The sequence below is a fragment of the Podarcis erhardii genome, assembly GCF_964252035.2.
Source record: "Podarcis erhardii genome assembly, chromosome: 7".
NCBI classification, from domain to species: domain Eukaryota; kingdom Metazoa; phylum Chordata; class Lepidosauria; order Squamata; family Lacertidae; genus Podarcis; species Podarcis erhardii.
This window is the reverse complement of record NC_138511.1, coordinates 54062858-54077598: the sequence shown is the minus strand read 5'-3', so window position 1 is coordinate 54077598 and position 14741 is coordinate 54062858. Positions and strand designations below refer to the sequence as shown.

General features: G+C 44.8%; 2 protein-coding genes and 1 long non-coding RNA gene across 4 annotated transcripts in view; 2 read left to right on the top strand and 1 right to left on the bottom strand.

Moving 5' to 3' along the window:
* The first annotated feature begins 91 nt into the window (after positions 1 to 91).
* On the top strand, positions 92 to 10858 carry NUDT21 (nudix hydrolase 21). Of its 2 annotated transcripts, none has more exons than XM_081872125.1 (7): positions 92 to 333; positions 1797 to 1997; positions 3333 to 3396; positions 6433 to 6522; positions 7967 to 8042; positions 8866 to 8992; positions 10594 to 10858. In XM_081872125.1, exons 1-6 carry the CDS (start codon positions 218 to 220, stop codon positions 8982 to 8984), a joined length of 666 nt encoding a protein of 221 aa, XP_081728251.1. In that variant the 5' UTR covers positions 92 to 217; the 3' UTR covers positions 8985 to 8992; positions 10594 to 10858. The 2 variants fall into 2 exon arrangements, with proteins under 2 accessions (XP_081728251.1, XP_081728250.1); XM_081872124.1 differs by having other exon boundaries at positions 96 to 333; positions 8866 to 8980.
* A 1226-nt stretch (positions 10859 to 12084) lies between these two features.
* LOC309347341 lies at positions 12085 to 13623 on the bottom strand. Its single transcript, XR_014158919.1, has 2 exons — positions 13296 to 13623; positions 12085 to 13134 (listed from the first exon to the last, which is right to left on the bottom strand). It is a non-coding gene; the product is annotated as an uncharacterized lncRNA (long non-coding RNA).
* A 368-nt stretch (positions 13624 to 13991) lies between these two features.
* Positions 13992 to 14741, top strand: part of AMFR (autocrine motility factor receptor) — a 28051-nt gene continuing 27301 nt past the window's right edge. Inside the window, exon 1 of the mRNA XM_081871847.1 lies at positions 13992 to 14395. Within this exon, the coding sequence (XP_081727973.1) occupies positions 14132 to 14395 (264 nt within the window). The 5' untranslated portion in view covers positions 13992 to 14131. The remainder of the gene's footprint in view (positions 14396 to 14741) is intronic.

Genomic DNA, 14741 nt, shown 5'->3' with positions numbered 1-14741 from the left:
CGCCCAGAGGGGCCGGTACGGTTTCCTCAGGAGCGTTTAACACAGGTGGGCGGACTCGGCTTCATTCCACCTTCGTCTCTATGGTTCCCGGAAGTGTGGCCTACTGGTTCCGGTGTGGGATTCGGCGGGTGTGAGGCGAGCGGTGTGCGGGACGGAGCGGAGGTTCAGCGCGGCCGGGGAATGCTCGTGGCCTTCTGAGCCGCTTTCCGCTTTCGCCATGTCCGTCGTGCCGCCCAACCGCTCCCAGACCGGCTGGCCCCGTGGGGTCAACCAGTTCGGTAACAAATACATCCAGCAAAGCAAACCCCTCACGCTCGAGCGGACCATCAACCTGTGAGTGGCGCTCGGTGCCCCCCCTTCCTCCCCTCCCATGAGCAGCGGAGAGCCACAGCGCCACGCCTCCTCCGCCCCTTTCTCCCGCGTCTTTACTATAATAGGGTTGTTCCCCCCCCCCACTCAGCATCCTCTCCCTTCCGCCGTTGTCCCAGCACTTTGTCTTGCTCCCCTCCACGCGCGATAAGAAAAAAGTCGAGGTCCCATTCACACGTGCATGATTCGCGCGGTTTCCCTGCGCTTGGTTATTATCGGCGCCTGGTTCTTTTGTGCATGTGTCGTAGCTCAACGGTAGAGTAGCTGTTTGCCGTTGCATGTCGGACTGGGAATACTTGCTGCCTGGGAACCCTGGAGAGTCGCTGCCAAACAGTATAGGCGACCGTGAACTAGATGGGGTCTGACTTTGCTTTAATGTAGATCACTAGGTTCCTCAGTCGCTCACACTTCCGCTCTCGGGGACACCTTAATCTGCCTCCACCCAAAGGGTTTTGCAGCTTGCAGACCACATTCTCTCCCTACCCCCCACTTTTTATTAAAGGATGTGTATCTGTTTACTGATGCATTTCTTTTCTGCATGTATCACTTGGGGGATTTTCAGTAGTAAAATCGTATGGGGCGGGGGAAGGCAGTCTGGATCCTCTGTGCCAGCTAAGGAGCTTTTTGTAAATTTCTAGCAACACAAAATTACAAATATAAGCAAATGAATAAGAAAACAGACCCAATGATTTCCTTTGACATTGAGTCTATATGTGGCATCGTCAATTGAATACTGTATATACCGTATTTTTTGCTCCATAAGACTCACTTTTTCCCTCCTAAAAAGTAAGGGGAAACGTGTGTGCGTCTTATGGAGCAAATGCAGGCTGCGCAGCTATCCCAGAAGCCAGAACAGCAAGAGGGATTGCTGCTTTCACTGCACAGCGATCCCTCTTGCTGTTCTGGCTTCTGAGATTCAGAATATTTTTTTTCTTGTTTTCCTACTCCAAAAACTAGGTGCGTCTTGTAGTCTGGTGCATCTTATAGAGCGAAAAATACGGTATTTCAGCAAATGCAGGACAGGAGGAAAAAGGTTTTGACCTCCAGCCGATAAGTGGGGGGGGGGGGACAGAAAATATATTAAATGTATGACTCCAGGTAGAGCTGCGAAATACTCTTCACTGAAACCCCGGAAAACCACTGCCAGCCGGAGTAGATCCCCTGTCTGAAACCCTGTAGAGGTGCTGCCAGTCATTTTGTAGACTAGACTGAGCTAGATGCAGCAACTGTCTTGGTTCAGTGTAGGGCAACTGTCTATGTTTTCTGCACATTGTTTCGTGCACGTGGGTATGCAGCTCCAAAGCATACAGTGAAAACGGACCGTGTAACATCTTACAGTCACTGGCCTAACCCTGCTCTGTGTTCACTGTTTGAACTAGATTGTCAGTTTGCATGAAATACTGTATTTAAGGTGTAATTCCTTTTAGGTATCCACTCACAAATTACACTTTTGGGACCAAGGAACCCCTATATGAAAAGGACAGTTCAGTGGCTGCCCGGTTCCAGCGCATGAGGGAGGAATTTGACAAGATTGGAATGAGGCGGACTGTCGAGGGGGTCCTCATTGTGCACGAACACAGGCTGCCTCATGTGTTGCTTTTGCAGTTGGGCACAACTTTCTTCAAACTGTAAGTGAGCTTTACCAGTTCCATTTCTGGGGAGTTCACACACAGTTTAGGCAACTAACTGTGTTTGTAGCTGGCCATAATAATAGCTTTAGACAGCAGGCTACTGGGGAAATCTGAAGAGGGTAAATCATACCTAACTGAGGTCCATTGATTTCAATGGGTCTGTCTGAGTAATACTTAGATACAGACCATGGTCTTCCATTTTAAATAGATGGTTGTTGGTCAAGTAGTCAACTCCAGTGGGGCTTTCAGGTAATTTGGGTTACTTCAGCTTTATTCCCTCTACAAATTACAATGTAAAGCAGTATATAAATGGTAGAAATAAACAAAATGCTGCGTTTTTTCATCTATCCTTTCTGAATATTGCTCATTACCTTCCTCCTGCTTCTCTTAGAAAACTAAAAGGTGATGGTGATCCGACTGCACCACACATGACTCTTCTAATCTCTTTGCAGCATTAGCTAGTCTAAATTCTTGGGAATAGTTTCACAAGTTTCTGAAGTTAATAGGTAAGCCATTTCTAATGCCCTCAGCCAACTACGGTAATTCTGGAACAAAATCTCTGGGTCCATTTTTTGATTGCAGAATTTGCACAGAAGTAAAGCAACACCATAGTTCTTCTAGGATATTGTCACCTCTGCAGTAGTAAACTACAATACCTCAAGGTCTGTCTCTCATATTAGCTGACCCTGCAACAGAGCAGAGCTATGGCCCTTCTACAAGAAGTCTGGATAGTGGCAACACGAGAACAGGCGTTTTCTGCGCTCCTCTCTTGTGGAATGCTTTCCCCAGGGAGCCTCTCATGGCACGTTCATTACATATATTTAGGCACCAGGCAAAAACATTCCTCTTCTCCCAGAGGTTTGACTAATTAAAGAATCTATGGCCTTTTAAAGTGGGCATCATTGTTTTGTTTGTTATTATGTTTTGTATTTTTGTGTTTTTATACTGTTCTGGGAACCTCAGATGAATGGTGGTATATAAACAAACATACAAAGTCCCCAAATTTAAGCCGCTTAACTATTGGCAGTTTTCTTTATGTAAACAAATAAAGAGTCCAGGACATAAAATGTCCCATTGAATCTATTGATTTTTACCACTGGTTTTGTGTTGTATTAAAAAAAAAAAAATCTAATAGGACTTAATGGGGGGGATGGGACCTGGTCCAGATTTGTTTTGACACATTTTACTATCCTGAGAAGGTGAAATTTGGCTGAGGTAGTAAAACATTCTCAAAACAGCTTTTTGGACATTTACTGCAGTGTTACTTTAAAAAATATTTTAATTATGACTGCACCTAAAACACATCCTTTATCATGAATTTCTTTTCCACAGGCCAGGTGGTGAACTTAATCCAGGAGAAGATGAGGTAGAAGGTCTCAAACGTTTAATGACAGAGGTAGATGTCACAATTATTTGCATTTTTATCCTGAGGCTTTAGGATGGATAACAATAAGCCTTTTATGGTTGCATTCACATGAACAGAGGTGAATAGCATTCAACACACCTGTAAGGTAAATTCAGGAATTAAAACACCTTAATTTTTAATAAACTCTTAGGTGCGGAAGTATGTTTGCAGTTTTGCCAATCCATGAAAAAGTCCAGTGAGTATGTATTTGAGTTCTGAGTTTTTCTGGTTTTCCATATGAAAGCTAACAAACCCTCACTCTAAGGCAGCTGTGGCAAACCTTTTCTAGCCAGCTGGCAAGGTCCTTCACTCCCCACCCATGGAGAGCCAAATTTGACTGGTGGTCAGAGCTGCTCACCTGTCAATCACCTTGCCGAGCAGAACATCATGTCATATTAATACTTCATTTCCTGTTCTTTTCAGCAAGCTTGTAAGGCACCCAGCTAACTGACCCCCCAGTGCCTCTCTTTCCCAGTATTTGGTACTGGTGCTGGCCTCATCTGAGGCTTGTGTAGGGTTTAGGCTTTGGGTAAGGTGCAAACATCTGTTGCTGCTTTTGACTGACCCTTACATAGGAGCGCTAATTCTATCTTAGTTGTAAACTCTGTTTACTGAAAAGTGCCTCTTCAGTTAAAGGGGCCCAGCCTTCTCCATAAGTGAAGCAGGGGCTTCTGTAATGGAGACTTCTGTAATGGATGACAATGGAATATTCTTCAGACTAATGTGCTCACCAGTTGTTCCTGGGTCTGACCTTTGATGTAATTCCGCTTCTGACTCAGAGTCATCAGTTTCACCTCCTGAAGAAGTGGGTCATGACAGCTCCATACCTCTCAGCTCACTGTCTTTCTCCTTGGAACGCTGGGCGCTAGTTGCATTTTCCTTAACTATGTTTTTTTTTGGATTCTTTTCATTCAGCTCTCTCTTTCTTTTCCCTTCACTGTGTGTGAGCTTCATCTGCCTCCACCTTTCCTGCACAGCTGGTGCTCAGCTTGTTTATTATTTTAGTTATGCAAACCACTTAACTGTGGTTTTTTTGGAAATGGAAAGACAGCATATAAACTGTCTTAGTATTCCCATGGGGCGGGAGTGGCATTGAACAGTAGAGATTTGCATGCTGGGCGCCAGCTACATTGAAAATTTTGCACCCTTTGATAGAGATTTACATACTCAGCAGTATCAGTTGATACTGGGAAGGGAGTGGGTGGGTTAGGAGACAGGAGCTCATGTACTTGGCATTGACCAATGCTGGGAAGGTGCATGCAGGAAAATGTGGCAGCAGCTGCAGTTTTGCTTCTTTAATGCCACTTTGTCTTTCTTAACTTTCTTCTCTTCTCTCCCCATCTCACTCCCTGGCCGAAAAGTCATTTCAGATTCCATTACATAAAGAGAAGCAGATGAATGCCAAGTGTTGCAGGAGACACAGGTGAAGCTAAGCTAGTGAGCTTCTCAAAAGCAATACTTGGCCATTGTTACGAGCAGTCTACTCTACCATGTTGTTGTTTAGTCGTTTAATCGTGTCCGACTCTTCGTGACCCCATGGACCAGAGCACGCCAGGCACTCCTGTTTTCCACTGCCTCCCGCAGTTTGGTCAAACTCATGCTGGTAGCTTCAATAACACCGTCCAACCATCTTGTCCTCTGTCGCCCCCTTCTCCTTGTGCCCTCCATCTTTCCCAACATCAGGGTCTTTTCCAGGGAGGCTTCTCTTCTCATGAGGTGGCCAAAGTATTGGAGCCTCAGCTTCACGACCCGTCCTTCCAGTGAGCACTCAGGGCTGATTTCCTTAAGAATGGATAGGTTTGATCTTCTTGCAGTCCATGGGACTCTCAAGAGTCTCTTCCAGCACCATAATTCAAAAGCATCAACTCTACCATATGAATCCTTAATCTGCCTGAGCAAGGTCGTTCTTAGCTACAGTTCTTGAGATTATCCACTTAAAGAGGGACTATACCTTTGAATACCAGTTGTTGGGGAGAAATATTTGTTGCATAATGTTCTGTAAACAAAGTATGGCTAGCACTAAAGAATGCATCTAATTTTTTTTGTTTATTATACTTTTTCTTTGTTCAACAATCTTTTAAGTAACAGCACATTGCTTATATTTCTGTACTTACTCTTTTGTGAACTAGTGAAAAGGTTAATCGAAACCTATTACTTTTTAAAAAATACACCACTTTATAAATAGTGTTTTCTTAGTGTCATGATACACTGTACGTAAATGATACACTGTAAATTAATGGCCTGGTTTGCACGTAATGCTAAATCATGGTTTGTTTAATGAAACCATAGATTAACCATGAGTTCTCCCGCAGACAATTTTTTAAATAGCTTGTTCCTCCAAGCTTGTTTTGTTTTCCACCCTTGTTCCTTTGTAGCTTGATGAGTGTCTGGGGTGGGGGTGGTCAAAGAAGCCATAGTTAAGGAAGGGGGCTGGATTCTTTGTTTAATGCTAAAACAAACCAAAGTTCATAAGCAAACAACAATTGTGGTTTGACAAAAAACAAATAGTAGTTAAACCACTGGGCAGGGTTTGGACGATCAAACAAACTATGACTTAAATCATAGTTTAATAAGCCATGGCTTTGTGTTATACAGTGGATGCTCAGGTTATGAATGTGATCTGTGTGGGATGCACGTTTGCAACCCACAGCGTTCACAACATGCAGTGGCGCCTCTGCGCACGCGCGGGTTGTGATTTGGCGCCTCTGTGCATGCGCAAGGCGTGATTTAGCACTTCTGCACATGCGCGACCGCTGAAACCCGGAAGTAGCCCGTTCTGGTACTTCCGGGTTTTGGCAGTCCGTAACCCGAAAAAACGCAACTTGAAGCATCTATAACCCGAAGTATGACTGTATATGAATCAGGGCATTCAATTAACAGTATTTGTTTGCACTTCTATATTGATTAAAGAAATTTAAGAATTTAGACTATACTGTTGGGCTAGCATTCTTAATATATGACATTCTGCTGTTGTGACGCACTGGCATAGAGCATGTCAGGATTTTCCTTGCATTTCTGTTTGGGCAGATCCTGGGTCGCCAGGATGGAGTGCAGCAAGACTGGGTCATTGATGACTGCATTGGTAACTGGTGGCGACCAAATTTTGAGCCCCCACAGGTGAGAATTGAACTTGCCACTAGCATTTTCATTTGATTTATTTTTTGGGCTTACAACAAAACCCCTCCCAAGAACTAATTAATCATCCTACTGCGTGACTCTGTTGCTGGTAGAAGACTGGCAGGCTCAGGCTTCTGTAAGTCAGAGAAATAGAATTAAGTCACTGAGGAGCAGCATAGTTTCTTTGAATAGGATGAGAGGTTTTGAAATACAAAACCAAAAAAAGTGCATTAAATAAGGAGCAATGGCATTCTCCTCCCAGAACAACTGATGGCCTTTTCAGGAGCAGATGGCACTTGCCCTTGAATTTTCTTTCTTTTGCCTTCCCTCAGGGTATGCAGTTCTTTCTTAAGCAGCCCCAGGGAATGTGTGAGAAGAGGCTGTCTCAGCTGTTTTCTCCTCAGGGTGTTGATAGTCAAACAGCCAATGTTGTATGCTTCCTTTTTTCTGCAGACCTTTGGCTTTTTGTTCAAATATTTGGTTTGTGAATTCATACTAAAGTTAGAGTTATTTTTTTCATCAACTTGATTGATTATGCTATTCTGAAATTACACCATTGAAATATAAGTGTTGTGTCCAATGTTGGTGCCACTTCTGTCCATGCATGGAAAGGTTGCTGATTCTCCCTGTCCCATTCCTCCCTGGCTAGCAACATTGCATTCTACTGCAGAACATGAACTGAACTGAAAATGACCTGCTGTGTGCATGTTCACGCTATGCCTTTTAGTCCTGGCCCTTATTTTACCACAGAGCCTTAAGAAAGACTGCTAGCCCCCATGGAGACTTGTCAGATCACCCGGGGAACTCGTATCAGTGGCACCTCATATTGCAGACCATGGTGGGGACCCACAAAGGGGCATTTTCTGCTGTCACCTCAGTTCTCTAAAACAGTCTTCACCCTGCCATACAGGAAGCATCACTGCTTACTAGCTTTAGAAATATTTTGAATACCTCATCCCCCCCCCCGGCTTTACCTATTTTGTTAAAGATGGAGCCTGTTGTTTTGCACATTGTAATGCTTTATTGCACCTGTACTGTTTATTGCAATCTTTAGTAACTGGTATTATTAGTGTACATTTTTGTACACTAATGGTACAAAATGGTGGTATAGAAACAAGCACATTTCTAGAATTTGCAACCTAGAATTTGAAAGCAAGTGTTTTGAATCTGACTTTTTAAAAAAGCAATTGAGCATGATCCAGTGACATGATTGGCATCATGTCTAGTTTGGCCCTTGGTCTGTGTTAGAATCTACCTACATTTTGCATTTGAAATATATTTGGAAAATAACTGAAGTGCTCTGGCTGTGGATATGATTCAAAGCAACTAGATTCTAACTGTCCTGGTTCAACCCCATGAACTCTCATAACATGTTAAGTACTTCAATTTCAGGAAAGCTGTACACAGACACGAACTAATCATTATTTTTTATTCTTTCCCACAGTATCCGTATATTCCAGCTCACATTACGAAACCAAAAGAGCACAAGAAGCTCTTTTTGGTTCAGCTTCAAGAAAAGGGTAGGCATTCTGCCACATCTTTAATTTTCATATAGGTTTTATTGAGAGATGGCAACAAAATCCTGGGCAAGGTTGTTTGTACTATCTAAACTTAAAGAGAATTCTGAAAACTTATTTCTACTGTAGTGCTTTATATGCTGCTCAGTAGCTCCAGTGGTGCTCCTCCCCCACTCCTGTGCTGTGGATAAAACAAGCCAGAGTTGTTGTGAGAAGCGAGGTTACAGGAAACCAGGCAGAGGGCCTTCTTGGTAGTGGCGCCCTCCCTGTGGAACACCCTCCCATCAGATGTCAAGGGAATAAACAACTATCTGACTTTTAGAAGACATCTGAAGGCAGCCCTGTATCGGGAAGTTTTTAATGTTTGATGTTTTAGTATGTTCTGATATATGCTGTGAGCCTCCCAGAGTGGCTGGGGAAACCCAGCCAGATGGGCGGGGTATAAATAATAAAGCTATTATTATTATTGGTGCGTTACAGTATGATGGATTTTATTGTGGGAGGTAGCATTTCTTCACATCTTTTCTGTACACAGTTTCACTTAAAATTGCTTAAGTTTGGATGGATGTGGCCTTAGGTTTTTATGACTCATTCCAAGTTGCTTTCAATTTGTGTGTTGTGCCTGGATAACTTAGAATAGCCTGAGGAGTCCTCATGCTAGGCATGGTATCTGTATATTCAGACTGTACAAACCAAAGTTATAAATATTACTCTTCTGCATATGATGCAGCTTAGGAATTAAGAAAACTAAACTTCACTCAATATTTGTCTTGTCCTTGCTTGAAGCAGATTTTTATTTGATTAGATCTCTCTTGATTTGTTCTAGCTTTGTTTGCGGTCCCCAAAAATTACAAGCTGGTAGCTGCTCCATTGTTTGAGCTCTATGACAATGCACCAGGTTATGGGCCTATCATTTCAAGCCTCCCCCAGCTTTTGAGCAGGTAGAGTATGCTGTGGGTTTCCATGTTGTGGTTTCATACTGCTGCAGCTGCTACAGAAAAGCTTTCTTTAGCCTTTTCACTTGCTTCTGTAGGGAATAGCTGACTGAGTGCTCTGAGGATTGTGGTGCTTATGTATCCACATTGGCTTGGATCACAGGATAAATTGACTTAAGGAAAACCACAAAAGGAAGGTTTCCATCCTCCCTACAGCCGCCTGAAAGGTGCCCCTGATGGGTTGGGCCTCCTGAAAATGTATGTTGGGGTGCCAGGAGGAAGAGGTGTTGGAATTTCTACAAACTTCCTTAATTTATCTTAGGATCCAAGACACTGTATTTACATCATATCATTCAGCAGAGTACTTTAAATTAGTTTTCAATTACAAACAGTACTTCACATTCCTTATATCTTCCCTTTCACTTTTCCTTGCTTATCAAAAGCCAACAGAAGGCACCCTACAAAAATTTCCTTCTGTTGCTATGGTCATTGCCTGCCTTATCATATGCGTACATTACCTCAGGGGAATCAGCCTTGATGTACTTTCTTGAACCTTGCTTGCTTGCTGGGCTTCCAACTGATGTATTGTGTGCTGGCTGGCTGTTTTTCAAGCTGTGTTCTTAGAAACCTAAAGTTCTAGCAAGCACTGTCTGGGTGCATGTAGAGCAGGGGTAGTCAATGTGGTCCCTTTGAGATTTTGGACTATAATTCCTGTCATCCCTGAGGGAGTCATGTTAGCTGAGGCTGGGATTTGTAGTCTGGAGAGCACCACATTGGCTACCCTTATTTAGGGCAATGCTAGGCTCAGTAGAGTAGAAAAAAGAAAAAACCATCAGCCCATGGCTTGGATTAAAACTTCCAGGGTGCACATTCCAACAGTAGGTGGGGCAAAAACCCAAATAAAGCAAAAACCACTTATCCCCATGCCATCCATCTTCAAACATACTGGAAATCAACACAGTGGGAAAAGGTGGGGGGAGCAAAGCACACACACAACCACCAACACCTCAACAAAGCTATGATCGAACAGAAAACCAAGTTCCCCACTGGATGTGGCAGGGGGTGTGGAGGTGGGCTTCCTTTTCCTTTCTGCACCCCTTGAGATTGTTCAGCCAGGTGAAGGAGGAGCTGGAAGCAGGTGCACAGCTTCTGCATGCTGTGAGTCAAAGGTGGGTGGCATTTCAGGCTCTTAGCAACATCGTTATAAGCAGCAACTCCAGCAAATTCAAAAGCAGGTCAGTATTTTATTTAATAAAATGCCTGCTTCATGTCAAGAGAGCAATTCCCAAGCAGTGGCTTGCATACCAGCCAATTGCTCTGAATTTGCCAAGGCAACTGGGATTGATGTCACATGATGGACAGGTGGATGTGATTGGACCAAAATGACCTCTGGGTCCAAATGGGGAGTCCTGGCAAGCCTAGTAAAATCCATGGGCCAGAGGTTGCCTACCATTGCAGGAGGACCTCTGGCCAGTGATCCAAGTGTGTACCTAAAACCTGCTGGTGCATCTTTTGCAATTTATAGAAAGCAGATCTGTTATCTAGCCGATTAAGAAAAAATGTGTATAGTTCATGATCTTCAGTGTGAGTAATCATTACTTCTTTTTCTCCTCTGCCAGGTTCAATTTTATTTACAACTGAATTCCCGAAGTATGTGGTAGAAGCCGTCTCTGTGAGAACAGCTTTAAAATGTAGAAGAGAGAACCTGACACAAAGATTTTTTTTTTATGTCTCCCCCTTCCCCAAACTCTCTACCATCTGAATAGGAAAGTGAATCTTGACTGTTTAGATAGTGGAATGATGAGTGTATTTGCATTTTAATCACCTATGTTGTAATAGTCATTTGACTTTTTTTAAAAATAACATTAAAACAAAATGATCTCCTTTCTGTTTTTGTGTGTTCCTTTTCCCAATGGGACTTGATGAGAGATACCTGCCCACTGATTGATTCCACAGCATTGCATGTGAGAATGAAAGAGTACTATCTTCATCCATCTAAATATACCTTTGGAAATGTAGGCCACTTGTTAACTAACTAAAAGCAAGGTCTTTTGTGCACAGGAAACATAGCAGGTGTTGGGACTCAGGTTGACAGCAGGTCTTGAAACAGATGGAGGGAATTGATAACTTGTTCCAGCACTCAGTGCAGCCTGAAGGAGGGAACTAAGATAGGCTAGCAAGGAAGTGTTTGAACAATAAAAGGGCAGTGTTTCAGGTGATGCTGCCTTGTCACATAAAAGTTCCCAGTTTTAGTTTGCTTGCTACTCTTATCAGCAAGAGGAATAACTCCAATTTGGAAAGCTCTGCACTAGTCAGTCATGTGAGGTTGTGCTGAGAATAGCTGATTGACAGGCTGGTTGTCCCAAAGCGGCGTAGTGTGAGGGGTGCCAGGGCCCCAGGCGCACAATTTTTGAGGTGGCATGAAGCAGGTGCCCCCATGCAGGTGAGCCCAGCACAGCCTGGCGCTCCTCTCCACCCCCTAAGGGCTGTGTTGACTGGCTGGACTCCCCACTGTGTGGACAGGTAGCTCAGCACAGCCCTGCTTTGCTCTGGTGGGGTCGCTCCAGCAGCACCTGGCACGTGTGCACCTGTTCTGGGTGCTGGCAAATGCCATTACGCTGCTGGTCTCAACCACCTCAAAGTTGGGCCCCACCCGTTCTGCTAGTTTCTGGATACAGTATTGTCCATTTTATTACCGTAATTTAATTTATTGATTTATCAAATATCTATACCACCTTTCATCCAAGCACCACAGGAAATTTTACAATACACAAACACCAGAATACATAACATAGTAACAAAACAAAAACAATAACCCCTCTCTTGCAAGGAGATTGGCCCTCACATTGGGAGATGAGCAGGCAAACAAACTCGTAACATTGCGGCTGACGTAATTAGGTCCTATGATAGTGTTTGCTATTTGCTGTTTATAAACAAATACAGATCTACAACACAAGACTTGTGAGGGAGGGATCAGAAAAACCTTTCTGTTTTGGTGGGACAATCCAGACACATGAATTGGTTACATAAGTTCTTAAATTTGTTTTAGATGCTTTATTGAGGGAGTGTGGGATGTAACTGTAGTCATAAATAGTCCATACTGACACAAGTTCTTTTTTAAAAAGTATATTTTTATTATTTCCCTCCTTAAACAATATTTTTGATAATACAATAACACAAAAACCTTTTGCTCTGCCGAGCACATGACGCCCCTCCTTCCCTTCAGCAGGTTTTCCACTTTCAAGTCCTGTCTCACAATTTAGTTCTTTAACTTCCATTGTCTACATTGTAGGATTTATTTCAATCCTGCTAGTGTCTTCAATTTTTTTCAATTGTTATTCAAATATACAATAAATTTACTCCAATCCCTTTGAAATTTTGGATCGTCCTGGTCTCGAATCCTGCAGGTCGGTCTGGCCAATTCTGCAAAGTCCATCATCTTCGCCTGCCACTCTGCAATCGTAGGTACCTCCTGTAACTTCCATTTTTGGGCCATTAAAATTCTCACCGCAACTGTGGCGTACACTGATGCAAGTTCTTTTGACAGACAGTGTTTGAAAAATGTGAGCGGGCGGGGGCGGAACTGAAATATGCAAAATGTGTCCATGCTATGGGAATTTTATTATTCATAATGCTTGCAGAGGGCTCCAACCCTGATGTCAACAGATGGAAGATGTGCATGATGATATCTTCCAGGAGGTACCGTAAGTACTGTACCCACTCAACTTTGATCTGCACAACTGGCTCTTTTACAATCGTTCTGCACTTGCAAGGAATTGCTTCTTCAAGGTGGAAGCACTAGCCCTTTGGAACTCCTTATTAATATTAGACAACCACCTCTATTGTGTTTGGTGCCTGCTAATTTTATTATTTTTTAAAAAACCCATAGTTTCATCTGTCATGATGAGGCCAGGGGAGTTTTACAAAGGACTGGAAATGTAAAAGATTGTGTTACAAGGCAGGGGATTAGTTGGCAATAGAAAGAAACCTCAATTTTTAAAAACCTAACTATTGGTCAACAGGTATGCACTATATTTTAATAAGATGGGCAGAGAAAATTGGACTACTGTATTCTGAACTGTTTGCAAGAAATGTGTTTGACTATATTGTCATATACATACAAACCCTGTCTCTCACACAATAAATTTATTTAAATTTGCCTGCTCTTCATAACAAAATAAAAAAATTCCTTCCAGTAGCACCTTAAAGACCAACTGAGTTAGTTCTAGAACTAACTCAGTTGGTCTTTAAGGTGCTACTGGAAGGAATTTTTTTATTTTGTTTTGACCATGGCAGACCAACACGGCTACCTATCTGTAACCTGCTCTTCATGTTTACAAGACACCACCAAGGTTACAATGTTAAAATCTAAAGCTGTATTTTAAACATTTAAACTAAGCATTATACACCCAAGCATGCATTATATTGCGTATATAATTAATACACTTTAATTAGAAGTATAACTTTTGGCATAGATTATGCCTGATGATAATAATAAAGCGTGCGTATACTGTCCGTAGTGTGTGTGTCTAACATTGTGTGTCTAAAATAATATTTTGTGTGGTTAATATATGCACACAGCACAGAGCGTGCGTGTTTGCCTGTGTCTAGGTGTCTAAAATATATGTAGGGGGTGTGTTGTGTTAGATGTGTCAGCTTATTCCGACAAGAAACCCGCCCCGCGCGGCCTGTTCCCCCCACATCCACCCACCTTTCCCTCTGTCCGTCCCCTTTCTGTATTTCCGCGCCCGCCGGTCACTGCCTGGGAGGGGAAGGCTCAGCTGGGCGGCCTGTCTCGTCCCTCCACCCCGAAGTCAGCGCCGTCCGCCTTCTCTCGCAGCCCGAAGCTGAGCGTCTCCTTCGCCCCTGGCCGGAGAGGCCTCCGCCTCCCAGTCAGTGGGCTGGATTCGCTCCGCTTGCCGCGACGGAGCGGGCGGGCTCCTGAGGGAGGCGCTCATTCGCTCGGGAAGAGGCCCCGGGGCGGCCAGCAGCGGGCGGGCGGGCGGGCGGGCGACTGCGCGGCTTTCGCTCCCGAGTTCCGTGCGTGTGGGCCGGAGTCAGCGGGAGTAGGCCTCGCCCTGCGGGCGCTAGGCCGTTGCCGGGAGACCCCGCGGACCGCGCTAGCGAGCCCGGGCTGGAGCCCGCCAGGCCTCCGCGATGCCGCTGCTCTTCTTGGAGCGCTTCCCTTGGCCCAGCTTGCGCACTTACACGGCGCTCAGCGCCCTGGCCTTGCTGGGCAGCAGCCTCAGCGCCTACCGCGCCCTCAGCCAGGCCGCCGAGCACACGGAAGAGCCCCCCGGGGTGCGGCTGCAGCAGGAGACCGGAGGAGGAGAGGGAGAGGAGGGCGACCTGTCGCCGCGGGCCGGGCCGGCCGCCCTGGACGTCGCCTATTACTTGCTCTCCGACAGCCTCTGCGTTTGGGTGAGCCGCCCGGGAAGGGAAGGGAAGGGAAGGCGAAGCGGGGCCTGAGGGGGTTCCTTGGAGGTGGGGAGGCGTGACCCCCGGGGTCAGTGGGAGATAGACGGCCTGGGGAATAGGCCCCGGGTGGGGTGTGCGAGGGGGATCACTTCGAAGAAAGGTGCGAGGAGGACGGGGCTGCTGAGGGCGAATTAGGAGACGGGGCAGGAAGGGGCGCCTGATTTGGGGGAGAAGGAGAGAAGTCATGGGGCACAAGGAGGAACACCTCTGGGCAACGTGGGGTGGGAGCCAACAACCCCACTCAGGTCGGTGGGCTGGATCCCACGAAGTTGTCCTCGGAGTAGACCCA

Bases quoted from the DNA above. Each gene is read 5' to 3' on its own strand.
- NUDT21 (XM_081872124.1), top strand. From the start codon at position 218: ATGTCCGTCGTGCCGCCCAACCGCTCCCAGACCGGCTGGCCCCGTGGG. The intron at 334-1,796 runs GTGAGTGGCGCT...AATTCCTTTTAG, and splicing joins CTCGAGCGGACCATCAACCT to GTATCCACTCACAAATTACA. The intron at 3,397-6,432 runs GTAGATGTCACA...CTGTTTGGGCAG, and splicing joins TCAAACGTTTAATGACAGAG to ATCCTGGGTCGCCAGGATGG.